The following is a 19,163-nucleotide window of genomic DNA, read 5'->3' as shown; positions in this document are numbered from 1 at the left end:
TTGAATTTTGGTGATGAGTGTTTTTTGTTTGTTTTTGTGCCTTATATCTAAATTTAACTTCAAGAATGGGGGGCATGTTTAAACCTGGGTTAGGATGAATGGTCTTGAAGTAGTGGTTCCCAAGTTGATTATACATTATGATCATCTAGGAGGATTTAAGAAAAAAACCCATTCTCCACCCCACCCCAACTGAATCTCCACCCAACCCCAACTGAATCCGCCTATGGAGGTAGGATTTGAGCATCAGTTTTATTTTGTTTTTATTTTATTTTATTTTATTTTATTTTTTATATTTTAGAGTTCTGGAGGTTAGATGTCTGAAATGTGTCTGCTAGACTATGTTCCTTTTGGAGGCTGTAGCAGAGAATTCCTTTCCTTACCTTTCTGCACTATAAGTGCAGACCCCGATGTGGTGCTTGAACTCACGAACCATGAGATCATGACCCAAGCCAAAGTCAGATGCTTCACCAATTGAGCCACCCAGGCACCCCTTGGACATGAGTTTTTTTAAGGATAAGGTGATACAAAAGTGCAGCTAAGTTTGAGAACCACTGCCTTCAGACAACTTATAATTTATAAAACAGAAAACAGTAAAATCAAGGCATATGAGAAGGACAAAATGCTACGTAAATTCATGGAAAAGAGAGATCAGATCCACTGGAAAAACTTAGAAAGATTTTATGGAAGTCATGACATCTGAGATGAAGGATTTAAAAAAAAAGATTCAGGTATTGAAAAACAATCTCTGATAAAACTATCAGGTTGAATATGACTATGGAATTTAGAAAATACTAGACCGATTATAGCTACTGGTTCCCCTGCAACATAAGGTAATTGTAGGAGCAAAGGGAAAGAAAAATCTGGGAATAGACTTAGTTCTAGACAATGGGGGAGCTATTGAAAGTTTTGATATGACCGAGAGACCCGTTTAGAGATATGGATAGAAACAACATGTCTAGAAACAATGTGCAAAATGAAATGAAGAGAACAGTCTGAAAGTGAGGGACCAGTTACAAGGTTTTTACAATATTTAGTTTTAAGGTAGAGAGGGAATGGCAAGCAGGGGAGGAAAGGGAGCAACGTGACAGATCCAAAATCTGAATGACTAGGCAACTTGGATGTGGGGAATAATAGAGGCCAAAGGTGACCAGAGGATTTTTACTACAAGAGTGCTGTCATTAACAAAAACAGAGAAGGCAGGACTTGGACTGGTTTGATGGGAAGATAACTTTTATTTTTATGTCCAGGTAGAAAATGCTTGGAAGACTTGTAGATGGAGCAGTTTAACAAACAAGTGTAAACAAAGGCTAGGAGATCAAAAGAAGGCTTGGAACTGGAGACACATTTGAAATCTGCTTGGCGTTAGTAATGGAAGGTATGGGAGCAGGAGGATTTATTAATTCTGTTTTGCTGGTGAGTAGGAGGTACTCGATGGACACATTAAAAAAATTTTTTTTATTGTTTATTTATTTTTGAGAGAGAAAGAGAGAGAGAGAGAGGGAATGAGTGGGAGAGGGGCAAAGGAAGAGGGAGACACAGAATCCGAAGCAGGCTCCGGGCTCTAAGCTGTCAGCACAGAGCTCGATGCAGGGCTTCAACTCACAAATTCTGAGATCATGACCTGAGCTGAAGTCGGATGCTTAACCAACTGAGCCGCCCAGATGCCCCTTGATGGACACATTTCATTGCTGATGTTGAAAAAGAAAGCAGAATTGTCTAGACAACCAACATTTAGAAGGAAGAAGAGTTGATGGAGGAACCAGAGAATGACTGGGAAGAGGAAAAAACCCAGGATTTTGCAGGGTCTTGGTGCTCTAAGGCAGAAAAGTCAAGCAGGACAAGGTGGTACACTGTGGGCTAAACTAATCTTTAGTGTTGGCTAGTGGGTAATCCTTAACATGTAAGCTCCATGACGGTAGATGTTTTTGTTTGCTAGAAGATTGCCTGTCACATTGTGCTCAATAATTATCCAACAAATTAATTCTTGAGATTTCAGACATTTTCAGAAGACTTCTGGAGGTAGAAGCCAAATCTAAAGGAACAAATAGAATTGCCACTTTCCCAGAAGAAACCCCATTCTTGTCCATTTTCCATAGGTAGTCAGGGTGACCTTTTAAGTGTGTGTGTGTGTGTAAGTAGGCTCTATGCTCAACATGGGGTTTGAACTCACAATTTTGAGATCAAGAGTTGCATGCTCTATGGACTGAGCCAGTTAGGCACCCCCAGAGTGACCTTTTAAAAAATAAATCATGGCATGCCACTTTCCTGCTTAAAGATGGCTTCTTGCTGAATTTAGGATTAAACCAAACCAACCCAACCCAAACCAATACAACCCACACTGCCTGAGCTGGCCATCCCTGTGCAGCCTGGCTTATATTTTCAACTGAACCATAGGCCACTTTCCCTCTCATATACTACCCTCCAGTCACCAACTTGAACCTGAAGTTCTTACCTGTCCCTTTAATGCCTTGACCATGCCCATCTTGTCCCTGTATTAGGGCACTTGCATGTAATTCCCTTTGGCTAGTATATGCTGGCCCAGCTTTTTTTTTTGTCCCAGCTTTTTACTTGTTAACTTGCTTCTCATTCTTTAGGTCTGTTCACATGTTATCACTTCTCCCAGAGATCATTCCTGAGTACTTGGTTTAAAGTAGTCCTTGCCTCAAGCCCCACTCCCCTCACACGACCTTGTTTTCTTTCTTTCCTAGGACTTCCTAGTCTGGAACATCTTGTTTATTTATGTGTTTACTGACAGTCTCCTCCTATTAGAAAATAAGGAGGGAGAAAATGCAAACGGCAGAGGGAACAACCGATGAATAAAAGCTCAGGAGAAGCAAAAGGAGATGCGATCAAGAGTTCCAAGGGAGGAATGAAGAACTCTTGCTTCCTCTAAAACAAGAGCGAGGAAAGTAGACAAGAGCAGACACATTAGGGAATCTGAGGTGTAATGCATTAGGCAACCTGAAGAGTTCTTTTCCCATCAGCCTTTAATTACATGGTTAAAATGGTTGTAGGAATAGCAGCAAATTACTTGATTTTACCTTGTCAGCTGGTTCTGTAAAATATGCTGTGAATACGGGGGTGGAGAGCATCCTTTTCTAGATTCTTTTTTTCTTAGGTCTACTGAGCTTAGCAAGAGAATCACTGGCCCATGTCTTATACGTAAAAAGGTCTTCACAGACATTGTTGCTTTTATTGTACTGTGTGCATAATTCTAAAGGAGGTACACGCTGCCTGAAGCACCAGGAAGCAACATTTGGGTGGATGCCCGAGATGCCCCCAGTGGGGCTTCAGCATTCTTTCTGAGAGACAATGGACTGAGATTTATAATGCAGGTGTTTTTTTGGTTTGTTTTCTGGGCGCTTAGAAATGATAAAGCATTACATTCACACAACCTTGCTGTGAAAGATTACAGTAATGTTATTATAACCTCATTTTCTGTTGAAAGGGGGAAATGAGATCTGCTCCAGACTAAACAAGAAGTCAGTAATAAAAAATTACAGTCCCTCGGGTGCCTGGATGGCTCAGTCAGTTGAGTGTCAGATTCTTGATTTCGGTTTGGTGGTCCGTGAGTTTGAGCCCCACATCAGGCTCTGCACTGACTGGTGCTTGGAGCCTGCTTTGAATTCTCAGTCTCTCTTTCTGTCTGCCCCTCCCCCGCTCGTTCTCTCTCTCTCTCTCTCTCTCTCTCTCTCAAAAATAAATAAACATTAAAAAAAATTACAGTCACTGGCTAATCCAGGCTTTCTGACTTGTGCACGCGTTACATCCTTCACACACTCCAAGGCTTACGATGACAACTACCAGCAACACTATTGGCATTTTCAAGTCTTTGCCTTCACTCCCATCCTAGTATAGACAACCACACTATGCATGCATTGCATGTCATGGTGTATGAAAGGCAGATGAGGAAAATATTAAATATGAGTATTAATAACTACCACTTCTCAGTGTTTGGGATTAAAGGTTTCCTTTGCACTGCTGGGAGGTGCTGGGGAGGCTGTGGGAAGGGGACAGGTTGGCAGTGGGTGGGAAGCTGCAGAGAAGCCTAGGGTCTGTCTAGAACACATAGGCCCTTATGGACCTTCCCCCTTTTAATAAGTCCCTTCCCTATTTTATTTTATTTTATTAAAATATGTATATTTTTAAGTAATCGTTACACCCAACATGGGGCTGGAACTCACAACCCTGAGATCAATAGTTGCATATTCTACTGACTGAGCCAGACAAGCCCCCTCCTACCCTATTTTGAAATAAAGACTCCTGGGGCACCTGGGTGGTTCATTCAGTTAAGTGACAAACTCTTGATTTTGGCTCAGGTCAGGATCTCACAGTTCATGAGATCAGACCCCATGTCGGGCTCTGTGCTGGCCGAGCCTGCTTGGAATTCTTCCTCTCCCTCTCTCTCTGCCCTTCCCCAGCTTCTCTCTCTCAAAATAAAGAAAGAAAAAAAGAAAAGAAAAAAAAACTTTCAAAAGACTCCTGTGATAACTTCTCCCATCTCCAACCAACTCAGGCTAGAGGGAAAATCAAATAAGCCTCAAGCCAGCTTTGATTACAGCCTGTTAAATGCAAGTATGCATCAGTCACTCTGTAGTCACACAAATATGCACAAGATTCAGAACATGTGTACATAAATTTATGCATCTAATATTTACATATTCCATAATATTAAACCTACATCGTACGCATGGTTATGCTTGTCATCGATGCATATCCGTATCTTTGTAGACTCACACGTTTCTATCACTGTGCTACTGTTTACATATGATAGTGCCCCAGAGTTGAAGATCCTGGGTTTGAATCCTGTTTCTGTCATTATTATATGGCTTGTATGAAGGGGAACCTTCTGACGAGAAGGTTTTTCACTGACAACGTTAGGTGTTCTAAACTGGGGGCAGTAATTGTTTACTGACACTTCAAACATGCTTTCACGTTAGTCCATTTTCAGGCCCACCCAATGACTTCACATATGTTGTAAACACGTCTTTGGTCTGTACTGAAAAGAGAAGCCTTATCTCAAAGTCTAAGTGAAGGGGAAAGGACGGAAAACAAGTTCGTCCTACAAGACTTTCGTCCTACAAGACTCTACTTTGAGCCCAGCACTGTGTAAAGTTCCTGAGTGCAGAAAAGTCAAAAAGTGAGTGCGGTATAACAAACATTCTCTTGGGCCACAAGCCTAGCAATCAGAGCACAGTACAATCAGTAACTTACGATTTGTAATGAGTCAGGCTGTACTAGGCCCACAGGAAACTTTCATAAAAGATAAACATCACTTGGGGCGCCTGGGAGGCTCAGTCGGTTAAGCGTCCAAGGTGCCGGTGACAGAGGCAACCTAACACTCCGCACACTATGGTCCCCGCCGCCCGGACGCCCCCGCCGCCTCTGGCCTGCGGAGCGCCCCGCGCAGGCGCACGCCGCCCCGCTCTAGGGGACGGGCCCCAGCTGCCATCTTGCCGCGCGCGGGAGCCACTGCCGCTCACCAGTCCATAGAGCCGGAGTCGAGGTTGTCCAGCCCAGATCGCGTTCCCTTTCCATTGCCAGCCCTGCCCAACGGCCTGCCCGGCCTGCCCAGCCCCTACTCCAGGCCATGAAGTGACCCATCGCCCGCTGCCCGACTCCTAGCATTGGTCCGCCCCGGTGCCCACCCCTGCGGAACGGAGCGCCCGGGCACCCGGTCTCCCCGCCGGCCGCGATGCCGAACGTGCAGCTGCCGCCCAAGGAGAGCAACCTTTTCAAGCGCATCTTGGTGAGTGGCCGACGCCGCGCTTCCGACCTGGCCAGGCGCGGTGATCGGTCTGGAGGCGGCGTCGCCAACGCGAGCTGGGCTCGGCCCCGGCTCCGTTCTTTGTTTACCTCCGAACCTTCTCGACCTGACTCCCCGCCTCGGCCGGCCTCCCCCTGCCCCCGCGCGCTTCGTCTCGCTACGTCTCTCGCTGCACCCCCGCCGCGCTCCGCAGTACCTTTGGGCCGGGACGCGTCGGCCGGGAGTGGCCCCCTTGGCCTCTGCGGCGCTCTGCGGCCAAACTCACGACCTCAGCCCTACCGATCCTCCCGTTTGTTTCTTTTCCCCTTGGCCAGGTGTGTTCGTTCACTGATTCGTGCTTAACCTATTGCACAGTGCACGCTGATACCTGCTAAAGAGGGGGCGATCCTCTGGTGCAGTGGGGCTCCGACTTATACCGGTTACGGGAAAATTAAATCCTAGGAGGCCAAGCCTCCCTTTTAGAAAGAGTTTTTGTTTTTGATGTGCCGTACTTACCCCCTTTGGAAGAGACCAAGTGACTTGAACTGCATTTCAAAGTCAAAAGTCGAACACAGCTCTTTGGTCTCTTTTAACTTATTCAGGCCCTGCATTGGCGAAGTCGCGCCGACTGGCCGATTTCACACTTGAGGGGAGCCTTTACTTTGTTTCCAAGCAGAAACCTGAATAGGACCCGGAAAGAGATGACTGCTGCCCAGATGGGAGAGCTTTCCGTGGGTTCTGTGCCAGTGTCCTTGGTGCCTTCAGTTGTTTCCCAGGGCCATTCTTCCAGGGAGGAGAGGCAACATGCCTTTGCCTTTCTCATTGTGCGCTGGAGACTGTAGATTTTAAACTGATATTGTAAATAGTGTCTTTTCTAGTGTATCATTTCATCTGAAAATGAGCGTTTAGATTTTAAGAGTGAATTTATTACTTAGAGCTTGTGTTACTTACATGACTTACATGGTAAGTTGTTGCTTACCTTTACTATAAATAAAATCCTACCTTTAGAATAGTTTTAAGCATTATCAAGGTAGGTTAGAAGGTAAGAACTCATATTAGCTGTTCTGTTTCAAGCCAATAGAATCTTCATGCTTCTTCAAAATGTTAAAAAGATACATAATGGATGGGATTAATATTTTAAGTCTTAATTTTACGTGGTACTTAGTGTTGAGCAAACAATGAGAGACAAGTGTAAAAACAAAAAATTCTAATTACAGTATTTTGGCAGATTGCTTCCTTGGGCCTTGTATATATTTTTTGTTAGTTTAGTTTTCATTTATTTCCATACGCTTATCACAGGATGGATTTTGGAGAAGTGAACTTTTTGACCCATTCAGGTTCATCTATAAGTTGTTAACTGGATTTAAGGACATTTGGCATTATACCTAAAAGATGACAACACTTATTTTCACTCTATATGGATATTTTCTAGTTCCAATCGTGTTATCAATAGATTATAAAAAAACAATTATATGATTTATTATACTCTAGTTACAAAAAGTTATAGCTGCTGAATTAACTTTATTCCTAAATAAATTGGGAAATGCTAAACATGTTCTTATCTGGGTCTGTAATATTTACTATAAGGTTACATGAATTTAGGAAGGTGCTGCAAAAGTGAATGATTTTATCATTTCACAGTTGCAATAAATGTGGGTATCATTTTGCTATACCAACTCCATGAACAGTCACAAAATTATTTTTCAAGTTTGGTTGGTGGACCAAAGTGCTTTGCCAGTAAATTTTTAAAAATTAATTATGAATGTACTTGAACACATCTGTACAAATTTACCAGCTAGCTGATTACATGTTCTGCATGGCTTGTACATGCCGGTCTTATTCCCCAAACTGGCTATTGGCGTTATGTGTTGTTGAATTTTGGAGCTACTCCATGCATTCTTTTACGAATGAAACAAACCCAGGAATGGTAAGTGACTAAATGTCTAAGGTTCTCTGTCTGGTTAGTAGCAAAGTTGAAACCAGAATCTATCTTTTGTACTGAGTATATATTCCTTACCAAACTTAATGCTTTTCTTTAACCTGTGTATTTAGATACTAGAGACAGACTACCTGTTTTTTTGTTTGTTTTTTTAGAGCTTATTTAGAGAGAGAGAGAGAGAACCAGAGGGGGATAGGTGGGGTGGGCGGGCAGAGGAGCTGAAGCAGGATCTGTGCTCCCAAGCAGAGAACCTGATGTGGAGCTCTAACTTATGAACCGGGAGATCATGACCTGAAGTAGTAAGTCATCCAAAGTTCGATGCTTAACCGACTGAGCCACCCAGGTGCCCCCAGACTACCTGGTTTGAATTATGGCTCCCACGCTTACTAGCTCTGTAAATTCAGTAACCATGTGCCTCACTCTCGCCATCTGAAATGGAGAGATAACCTCATAGGTGTTCCTGGGATTTAAATAAGGATTAAGTGAATGGTACCTGACACTAGTAAATGCTTCCAATAAGTATTAACTATTATTATTGTTGTTATTGGTAATACAAGTATTAGTATTTCCAGATCACTTGTTAAGTCAGAAAAAACCCGTAATATTTCTTTTTTTCCTGTTCCCTAGTGGTTCCTTCTGCTTGTGTTTTTCTTGTCATTTATCAGATGAACTCCTAAAGTCAAACTCAGATTATTTTTATTTTATTTTAAATATTTTTGGAATAGGGGATATATTCAGATGGTTCAAAATTCAGATTTGTCTCCCATCTTTGTCTTCCAACTAAGTTTCCTTCCCTAGAGATGATCAAGAAGCCTCAAGTTATTATTTTTAAAATTTTACTTATTTATTTTGGGAGAGAGAGTTGGGGGGGGCAGGGAGAGGGAGAGAGAGAGAGAGAGAGAGAGAGAGAGAGAGAATCCTAAGCAGTGCAGAACCTGACACAGGGCTCGAATTCACAAACTGCAAGATCATGACCTGAGCTGAAATCAAGAGTTGCAGGGCTTGAACTCACCAACTGTGAGATCTTGACCTGAGTTGAAGTCAGGAGTCATACTTAACTGACTGAGCCACTCAGGTGCCCCAAGAAGTCTCAATTTAAACATTTTCTGTGAACACTTTTTTAATTCTCTCCACATCCCACCCCTGCTGCATAGATTAACCACTTCCTCCTTCCTTCCTGGTACTGTTTTGCTTTGAACCTTATAGACTATATGTATGTATTTTATTTTATTTTAAATTTTTAAAACAATGTTTATTTTTGAGAGAGAGAAAGAGAAAGAGAGAGAGAGAGAGAATGAGTTGGGGAGGGGCAGGGAGGGAGGGGGACAGGGGATCAGAAGCCAGCTCCGTGCTGACAGCAGAGAGCCCTATGTAGGGCTTGAACTCAAGAACCGTGAGATCATGACCTGAGCCAAAGTTCAACACTTAATTGACTGACCCACCCAAGTGCCTCTTATTTATATTTTTTGGTATACCGTATTTATTGAGCACTTCTAATTTGTGTAGACTCTGAGGATGCAGCGTTTAAAATAGACAAGATCTCTGTTCTCATGGAGGCTATACAGTATGGTGAAGAAGACAGACACTAAATAATCAAATAACAATTTCAGGGAATGATAGTGCGGTGTAGAAAATGGAGTAACATGATAGAGAGTGTATGTTTTGGGTGGGGGGGGTGGGAGACTGGCAGTGTTAGAGTGGTCAGGCAGGTGACATGTGAGATTCCACTAGTAAGGAAGCTCTGGGGAAGAACATTTCACGTGTAGAAGGAACACGTGCAGAGGCCCTGAAGTGGGCATAAACTTGGCATGTTGAGTGCTGGAAAGAGCATGCATGGCAGTTTAAATGAGACATGCCTGTCTCATTTGGAAGATGATGAGATGTTCATGTGATCAGTGGCTGTGGTGGACAGTCGCTGGTTACTGAGCCTGGCTGGTGGCACTTAGGTGTTGCTCACACATGTATTAGACTAGTGACGGAAAGATCATGGTCTTTGGAGTCAGACCAGAGTTTGCAAGTACGCTGAGCCACTTATAAACAAATTTTATGAACTCTTACATTTCAGTTTCTATGTCTGTAGGGAGGAGGTAATGACACCTACCTTAAGAAATACCTATGAGATATAATAGGTTTTGTATGGACATACAGTAGTTGCTCGTGTGTGTGTGTGTGTGTGTATGCGTGCCTTGGTTTCATTTTTTTTTAATGTTTTTATTTATTTTTGGGACAGAGAGAGACAGAGCATGAGCAGGGGAGGGGCAGAGAGAGAGGGAGACACAGAATCTGAAGCAGGCTCCAGGCTCTGAGCTGTCAGCACAGAGCCCGATGTGGGGCTCGAACTCACAGACTGTGAGATCATGACCTGAGCTGAAGTCAGACGTTTAACCGAGTGAGCCACCCAGGCGTCCTGCCTTGGTTCCATATTTGAAGTGGCACTAATGCAGTTTCTGGTTTTTTTCTGTGTTGTTATCACATAGTTTTTGCTTTTGGATTTGAATTTTTACGAAATGTAGCAGTGTTGGTTGGCAGTTAAATTCCCTATTTTTATTTGTATTTTTTTAATGTTTATTTTTGAGAGAGAGAGAGAGAGAGAGAGAGCAAGTGACGGAGGGGGAGAGAGAGAGGAGACAGAAGATCTGAAACAGACTGCACTGACAGCAGAGAGCCCTACACGGGGCTCGAACCCATGAACTGCGAGATCATGATGTGAGCCGAAATCAAGAGTCAGACGCTTAGCCAACTGAGCCACCCAGATGCCCCTAAATTCCCTATTTATTAAGTATTTTTTTTCCTTTTCTTCTATAAAAGTGAAAATACTCATACTAGCACAACTTGGTAAGGAGTAGTTTACGAAAATATACTTCTGCTATAAGTGATTTAAATTGGTATAAAACCTTCCCATTGTATATATTTTAAACCTACTTTTGGATCTTAAATTTAGAATTTATATAATGCAAAGAAAAGTTGCTCTCTCTTCATTTTATTAATTAATTCTTGTTCATATTTCTTTACAGAAATGTTACGAACAGAAGCAGTACAAAAATGGCCTCAAGTTTTGCAAGATGATTCTTTCAAATCCAAAATTTGCTGAACATGGAGGTATTGCCTCATCTATGAGAGACTGCTTTGGGGAACTGTAATTCCAAAATCAGACAGATAGGATTCCTAACAGTGAAAGAAGAATACTTCCAGATTCCATGCCTTGTAGCTCTCTATTAGAGTATATAAACATTTTTGGTTATGTGTCTTATCAGTCTTATTCTAGGTCACTTTCCTTTTATTATGCTTAGGTGTATGCACAGTCTTTGCTTTCAGATAAGTGACTGGTTGATCTGTTGGGGAATAATTGGAGTATATAACAGTACTTTTATAGATGTCATTTCATCTATTACTTTGAATAGGACTTAAATTTATACTTTGATTTCTTGTCTGAAATGAGGATCATATCTGCAATACAGAAGTAGTATAAAAATAGTCAGATGTATTTTATTCTTTGGTAGATGTCTTTTGTATATATATGCTGACCTTTCTATATAAATACTTAAATTAGATACTATTGATTTACCATTAAATTGTTTATCTTGAGTTGTTAGCAGGGTGTTAATAGGTCTGTATTTGCTTGTCTCATCCTTTTTCACTGGTGACCAGTGTTTATTTAAAGGATGGATCAGGTTAGACATGCAAGTTATGGTCCTACAGCAGAGCACAGCTAATTGGAATCTCTGAATATTAGACGAGGGTAACTCTTGAGACCATCTTCTTGAGAAAATAGGCTAACTCTGCTCAGCTTTCGAATAACATTGAAAACATTCTTTGAAGGAAATGGAAAGAAGTCTTCATTTCATAGAATTTTAAAAATGTAAAGCTTGTTTTCAAGTTTTTTTCTCCATGGAACCCTTATCCAAAGTGCAGCAGGTGGAAAAAAACAGATAAATGTGTATAAAATGACAGATAAATGAAGATGTTTGTAGGGGTCTGACTGCTGAATCACTGTGTTCTGAAAACCAGAGTCCACAGATATCATTTGAAAACCATTGTTCTTGTCTAATTCCCTGCTTGTGGATTTATTCAGAGAATCATTTCATTATAAGCCGTCTTTCATTAGCTGCCTTAAATATATTCTTGGGTTGCTACTCCTTCACCAGTCTTATACTCTTGAAATGCAAACTGATATTCCAACTAGAATTAGTTGGAATAAACTTGTGGCCAAAAATAAAGTGTGTTCCAATACTGAATAGGCTTATTTTTACATTGCATACATCTCTTTGCTAAGGAAGATTGTTTTTGTGGGGTGTAAATCAGATGGTGGATAGAAGTGCTCTTGGATGAAAGCTGTGGAGCCACTGTAGTAGAGTTAACTCAACAGGACTCGGTGCCTACTGTGTTACCTTTTCTCAGCAGAATAATCTCAACCCCCTTTGTACAGTCTTCTAAAAGGCAGAAAGCATTGTAGGAGTCCTAGCCTAAGGGATTTCAGTCCCTAGTCCTCAGTCGTAGCCTAAGGGATTTCAGAAAAGGATTCAGGCTAAGCTTCAGTAAATACTTAAATGTAGTTTTACTTTTTGTATTGGAGAGAAGTTTCTTTTTATTTATTTATTTATTTATTTATTTATTTATTTATTCAATATATGAAATTTATTGTCAGATTGGTTTCCATACAACACCCAGTGCTCATCCCAAAAGGTGCCCTCCTCAGTGCCCATCACCCACCCCCCATCAACCCTCAGTTTGTTCTCAGTTTTTAAGAGTCTCTTATGTTTTGGCTCTCTGGAGAGAAGTTTCTAACTATGTGATTAAAAAGACAAATAATGTAAGCATTGGCAGATATCATATTAAAATAGTACTAAGAGCTAAACAAAATAAAATAGTGCTAAGAGAATATGAATTCTTTGTGCGTAAATAGAGGTTAAAAATATTTTTCAGAGACTTTGGCTATGAAGGGATTAACATTGAACTGCTTAGGAAAAAAAGAAGAAGCGTATGAATTTGTTCGTAAAGGACTTCGTAATGATGTCAAGAGCCATGTCTGTATCCTTTTGCAATAATTGAACTTTATTATTTCATTTACTTTCCATTTAGTAGGGTTTTCTAATTCAGAAAAAACAGACCTTTACTATGGAAAGTTTTGCATACAAGAAAGAATTCAATGAATTCTGTGTACCGTTACTCAGCTTCAATGATCATCAACATTTTGTAATATTAGTTTCTTCTAGTCCCCATCCCTTGTTTATTACAGCTGGTTGAAAGAGAATCCCTGTACAGTATGTATTCACTTCAGTTGTGCTTAGTGTGAGAGAAAAGGAACTGATACGTGACTTGAAACCCATTTTTGTCTTACATATCCATAAACCTGTCATTCCAACTGACTTGTATAGTAAAATTAGTGTTCTTTAAACTTTGTTTTAGACATTTCGGAAGAAAAATTCAGAAACACCCTGTTTTAAAACAGACTTTATTTATTAGTATTGAGTATGATATTGGTTCTTCAGTTTGGTTTCTGGTGCACAGGGACAAAGCTGGTAACTTCACTGGATACTTACTGTATTTTTCATTGGCTGATATCTCAGTATGTGAACAGACAAAAGTACTTTTTTTTTTAAAGATTTTATTTTTATTTTTATTTTTTATTAAAAAAAAATTTTTTTTTAACGTTTATTTATTTTTGGGACAGAGAGAGACAGAGCATGAACGGGGGAGGGTCAGAGAGAGGGAGACACAGAATCTGAAACAGGCTCCAGGCTCTGAGCTGTCAGCACAGAGCCCGACGCGGGGCTCGAACTCACGGACCGTGAGGTCATGACCTGAGGTGAAGTCGGCTGCTCAACCGACTGAGCCACCCAGGCGCCCCTTAATTTTTATTTTTTTTAATGTTTATTTTTTTTTGAGACAGAGAGCATGAATGGGGGTGGGCAGAGAGAGAGAGAGGGAGACACAGAATGGGAAGCAGGCTCCAGGCTCTGAGCCATCAGCCCAGAGCCCGACGCAGGGCTCAAACTCACGGACCGAGAGATCGTGACCTGAGCCGAGGTCCGACGCTTAACTGACTGAGCCACCCAGGCGCCCCCAAAAGTACTTTTTAAGGATGGGTCATCGAAACTGACTTTCATTTTTGTTTGGCTAATCTGTGTGCTTATTCACAATCTTTTCACATGTTGCCCTTGGATCTTAATATTTTATTCATCTAGGTATTGGCCAGTATTGAACATCAGTAGTCTAAGTAGTGTTTTCATGTATTTAGCTTAGGGTTCTCTCAAAATACTAAATACTTATTTCTTTATCTCAGTGCCTACCCCAGAATGAAGAGAAAGGGCATGTAAGTATGATAGGTTTTTTTGGCTCTAAGATATGCTCAGACTTTAATTTATAGTAAATAAAATTTTGTGGTTGTTAGTGTCACTATTGAATTAACTGATGGTTACGTGTTGTTTGAGAATTGATTGACTATAAACTAGATTTAAAAGATAGTTGGCAGCTTTTGTGTGTATAGTAATGAAGCATCAGTAAGTATTGAGGTGCTGGGGTGAGGAACTAAGGGGGTAAGAGGTAGGAAACGTGAGGAATTTTTACCAAGAATTTTCTAAGGTTACATAAATACAATGGAGAATTCCAAACACGTGTAAGTGGAGAGCATAGACTAATGAACCCCTATCACCCAACTTTAATAATTTAACAGTTGTCAGTCAGGACTAATCTGGTTTGATCTCTTACCACCTGCTCACTGTCCCCCTCCCTCTGACCCCAGATTATTCTGAAGTAAAATCCAAGACAATTTACCACTTCGTTAAGGTAAGCTTTATATTAGATATGTAGCATAGCATATTTTAGTATCTGTGAATGTCTCTATTTCCTTAACTTAGTAGGTTGGCATGTTTATGGACTCTTGCAACGTTCTGATAAGAAGTATGATGAAGCTATTAAGTGCTATCGAAATGCCCTCAAATTAGATAAAGATAATCTACAAATTTTGAGAGATCTCTCTCTGTTGCAGATTCAAATGAGAGACCTTGAAGGTTATCGAGTAAGTACTTTAGTCTTAAGTGTACATGTTCTTAAAACAGACATAATTTGAAAACATTTGGGTTCAGAATGAGATGAGCATAGGCCAAGACTATATAGATTTGATTGTTCATTATCATCTATAGCAGAAGGGGATAGTCACCTGAGACATTCTTCCCCAGTTAATAGTTGTGGAACTACATAGTTAATCATAAAAAGAGTGTAACTGTTTATTCATTTAATGCTTTTTAAAAACTAGACTACCTCCTATGTGCAAGGACTACCTCCTATTTACAGCTTTGGTAAACAAAGCTTTTATAATTGAAAGCTAAATGTAGGGATTAATTAGCTTTCTCTGTTATGGGTTAGTAAATCTAAAATGATGTGGCAGGATTGCTATAAAGCAGTCTTTCTCTGGTCCAGACCTCTTCATACTGGCACCTTCCAATCTGCTGGGTATCTCCGTGTGCTTACTCCATTGAGTACCCTGACTTCAGTATGTCCACAATGGAATTCTCTCCCTTATATGAAGGAGACCACCAACTCTTAACAGTTCTCTTTAAATAAATTAAGTTCTTTCATTTACTTTTTACTTTTGTCTTCTACCATACAAATCCTTATACCCTGTGCCTAGATTTTTGCAGGTTTCGAGCATTCTGCTGAGCTTAATAAAGGTATCATTCTTCCAGATCATGATTTTTTCGTTTAGCCTAGGTGCGGTGGGAGTTAAAATCAGTTATCCATAGGAATGAGGCAAGGAAATTATTGGCAAACCGTGCTTGCTAAAAGGGGTAGTGAAGATACAAGAGCAGTGGTTAGAAGTGAAGGACCTAAGGAACCAGAAGTACTGGTGGTTTCCCAGAACAAGGGTAGGAATGTCACTGAATAAGAGTGTTGGCCAGAGAGTGAGATATCTGAATTTATGATTTCTGGGTGGTAGTAAGGTCTAGGGTGTGGTTGCAGTAAAGTCTCATGGGTCCCTGAAGTGGGGTAAAGGAGATCATTAAAGATGAGGAAATCTTGATTCTAAGACAATAGCTTGTTTTGGATGGGTGATCCACAGTGTTGCATTTGCAGCAGGATAGTGGCAGGATTTGGCAGAGAGAAGAAAACTGACCCAGACTTTAATGAAGAAAGGAAGTGACAGAAACAGTGGTGAAAAGGAGAGATGGGAGTAACACAGCTTAATTTCATGTGCCTAAAATGAACCAGGCACACAAGGGGAGAGGAGTGATACTGTCTAAGTCGTTTGCTCAAAGATCTTTTTCTTGAAAGGACTGATCATGTTCTCCTTGTGACATATAGTGTGGATGGACTCACTTGGCACCTATTCCAACAATAGAAGCTAAAAACACTACATTTTCAGAACTTCATTGCAGCTAGTGTTCTTCGTGAGACCCTGTTTCCCCACGCAGTTGTACGCACCTAAAACTCAGAGTCAATACGAGCTGTGAAGGGGTGGGGGCTGTGTAGGAAGGTTGTATTTTGTGCTAGTGAAGATATCTGGATTCTTCGGGGTAGCCCTGGTGGAATTTCTGGGATTTTCTCCCTAATGTCTTACATTATTATTACACTGTCTTCAAGTGGCAGCAGTGTTCTGTTAGGAAATTCCAGGCTGATGTTTGAGTGTTTGCTCAGGCTTTGTCCACCCTGCTTCTGGAGCATCTTGTAACAATGTGAATACATTATAATTTCACACAGTGATTTTATAAACAGCAGAATTTAGTTTAATAAAAAGGTATCTTAGTCTCTCTTCAAAGATGTTTAGTTACCAAAAGAAATATGCATTATATAAAAGTAATTTTATAAGGCAACCCAAAAGCATGGGCCCCAAGAATAGTTTTTTAGTAAAAGCTTTACAGTGAGCATTAACAGAGTATTCTAGAACTTAAGTAATTTAGATAAGAACATAAAAACTATTTCTATTTTATTCAGGAACTGATGTTTATTCCTTGAATTCATTAGAAAGGAATTAAAGGCATTAAATTGTTTTCTTACAGCTCTGTGTTGAAATACAAATATTTTAGAGACAGTTAAAGTGAAAAGAGAAAAAGACAATTTTTAATTATTTTTTTTTTAGGAGACAAGGTATCAGCTTCTTCAGTTGCGCCCAACGCAGCGTGCTTCCTGGATTGGATATGCTATTGCATACCATTTGCTGAAAGATTATGATATGGCACTAAAACTATTGGAAGAGTTTAGACAAACTCAGCAAGTAAGAACTTCATTCTTACATTTTCTCCTACCCACACAAACTAAAATAGTTGACTTCTATATTGCCCCGATTCTCAATTATGCATTAAAGTCTTTGGGACCCATGGAAAAACTTAAAAAATTTTTGAAATAATTGGAAAAAATTAAAATACAGAATTCTTTTTTTTTTTTTTATGCTTATTTATTTTTGAGAGAGAGAGAGAGACAGAGTGTGAGCAGGCAAAGGGCAGAGAGAGAGGGAGACACAGAATCTGAAGCAGGTTCCAGGCTCTGAGCTCAGCACAGAGCCCAATGCGTGGCTTAAACTCACAGGCTGTGAGATCATGACCCAAGCCAAAGTTGGACATTTAACTGACTGAGCCACCCAGGTGCTCCTAAAACACTGAATTCTTGATAGAGAATAAATATTATGAAAAATTTTGTACTCTATTATTTTGATGATATTCAAATGACTAAAGAAAAGAATACATAAAAATGAAAATAGTTTTGTGATTACAGAATTATTCCTCATACATATAGCTTTATGTTTTATGTAAATATGTTAATACATTTTAATACACATGCAAAGTAGAAAAATGCAAAAAATATATACTATGCATTATTAGATAAATAGATGCTAACATTTTGCCACACTTTCTCCAGATTTTATTATTTTTTAAAGAAATATTTGGGGCGCCTGGGTGGCTCAGATGGTTGAGTGCTCAGCTCTTGATTTCGTCTCAGGTCATGATCCTAGGGTCATGGGACTGAGCTCCGCATTGGGCTCTGCACTGAGTGTGGGGCCTGCTTAAGATTCTTTCTCTCTTGGGGTGCCTTGGTGACTCAGTCAGCTAAGTGTCCGACTCTTGGTTTCTGCCCAGGTCATGATCTCACAGTTTTGTGAGTTTGAGGCCCACATCAGGCTCTGTGTTGTGGCAGGGCAGAGCCTGCTTGAGATTCTCTCTCTCTTCCCTTGCTCTCTGATCCTCCCCCACTTGGGATATCTCTGTCTCTCTCAAAATAAATGAACTTTAAGAAAAAAAGATTCTCTCCCTCTGCCTCCCTCCCCTGCTTGCATGTGCATACTCTTTCTCACTCTCTCTAAAAAAACCTTAAAAATTTATAAAGAAAGAAATACTAGAGAAGTAGTTACAAAGTTCTCCCACATCCCTAGAGATAGCCGCTATTCTGAAATTGTTATAGATCATTCCTAGTCACGTTTAGGTTATATATAAGCCCATAAAAATTACAAACTGTTACTTTGTGTATTTAAAAGTTGACAGAACAATATGCAGTGTTTTTGCATCTTGAGACATATCTGTGTTGATACATGTAGGGCTAGTTTATCCATTTTTTTAAAAAAAATGTTTATTTACTTTTGAGAGAGAGAGAGGGAGGGAGGGTGGGGGGTGGCAGAGAGGGAGACAGGATCCAAAGCAGGCTCTGTGCTGACAGTGGAGAACCCAACGTGGGGGCTCAAACTCACAAGCCATGAGATCATGACCTGAGCCAAAACCAAGAGTTGGATGCTTAACCACCTGAGCCACCCAGGTGCCCCAAGTTTATCTGTTTTTAACTGCTATTTGGTATTTCATTATATAAATAAGCCATAGTTTATCAATTCCACTTTTTCCTTATGCCAATATCACACTATCTTGATTACTGTTGCTTTATAGTATATTTGAAATTTGAAATGCATGTCCTCCCACTTTGTTCAAGATTCTTTTGGCTATACAGGGTTTCTTTTATTTCCATTTGAGTTTTAGGATTAGCATGTCAATTTCTGCAGAAAAGCTTGCTGAGAGTTTTATATGGATTGCATTGAATTTGTAGACCAATTTGGAGAAAATTGCCATCAAAACAGTATTGAGTATCCTGACCCACGCACAGGGTTTAGAGTGTCTCCATTTATAATAGATTCTTAATTTCTCTCAGCATGTTATCTTCAGTGTATTGGTCTTGTTTCCTAAATTTATTCCTAAATATTTTGTTCTTTTAGATGTTTTATCATAAATGAAATTGAGTTGTTGGTTTCTAGTATATGGAAGTATAATTGATTTTTGTATTTTGATCATGTATTCTGTCACCCTACTAAACGTTTTTATTCTAGTAGTTTTTGTTAAATTCTTTAGGATTTTAACCATTTTCATATTTTGTGGGTATAGGATTTGCTGACCTGAATCTTGACTTTGCCATAGGCAGAAGTGCCACCTTTTTGTTTGTTTTAAAAAATGTATTGGGGCACCTGGGTGGCTCAGTCGGTTAAGCGTCCAACCTTGATTTCAGCTC

The 19,163-nt window shown here is 40.2% G+C and overlaps 2 protein-coding genes across 19 annotated transcripts in view; one reads left to right on the top strand and one right to left on the bottom strand.

Moving 5' to 3' along the window:
- MTRF1 (mitochondrial translation release factor 1) overlaps positions 1-6,381 on the bottom strand; it is a 63,219-nt gene extending 56,838 nt beyond the window's left edge. For 3 of the 7 annotated variants that reach the window (XM_053216122.1, XM_053216126.1, XM_027064945.2), the window contains exon 1: positions 5,964-6,110. The gene's annotated coding sequence lies outside the window, so the exon portion shown is untranslated. Of the gene's footprint in view, positions 1-5,214; positions 5,433-5,963; positions 6,113-6,262 lie in introns of those variants that run through there. The other 4 variants (XM_053216123.1, XM_027064944.2, XM_053216125.1 and 1 more) reach the window with 4 other exon arrangements.
- NAA16 (N-alpha-acetyltransferase 16, NatA auxiliary subunit) overlaps positions 5,442-19,163 on the top strand; it is a 64,996-nt gene continuing 51,274 nt past the window's right edge. For 4 of the 12 annotated variants that reach the window (XM_027064932.2, XM_027064931.2, XM_027064929.2 and 1 more), the window contains exons 1-5: positions 5,445-5,749; positions 10,700-10,784; positions 12,609-12,713; positions 14,546-14,703; positions 16,762-16,896. In XM_027064932.2, coding sequence (XP_026920733.1) covers positions 5,696-5,749; positions 10,700-10,784; positions 12,609-12,713; positions 14,546-14,703; positions 16,762-16,896 — 537 coding nt within the window. In that variant the 5' untranslated portion in view covers positions 5,445-5,695. The other 8 variants (XM_015075227.3, XM_015075226.3, XR_003422163.2 and 5 more) reach the window with 7 other exon arrangements.

Source organism: Acinonyx jubatus, chromosome A1 (assembly GCF_027475565.1).
Source record: "Acinonyx jubatus isolate Ajub_Pintada_27869175 chromosome A1, VMU_Ajub_asm_v1.0, whole genome shotgun sequence".
Taxonomy (NCBI): domain Eukaryota; kingdom Metazoa; phylum Chordata; class Mammalia; order Carnivora; family Felidae; genus Acinonyx; species Acinonyx jubatus.
Note: the sequence above shows the minus strand (reverse complement) of the source record. Positions and strands in the feature narration are given on the sequence as shown.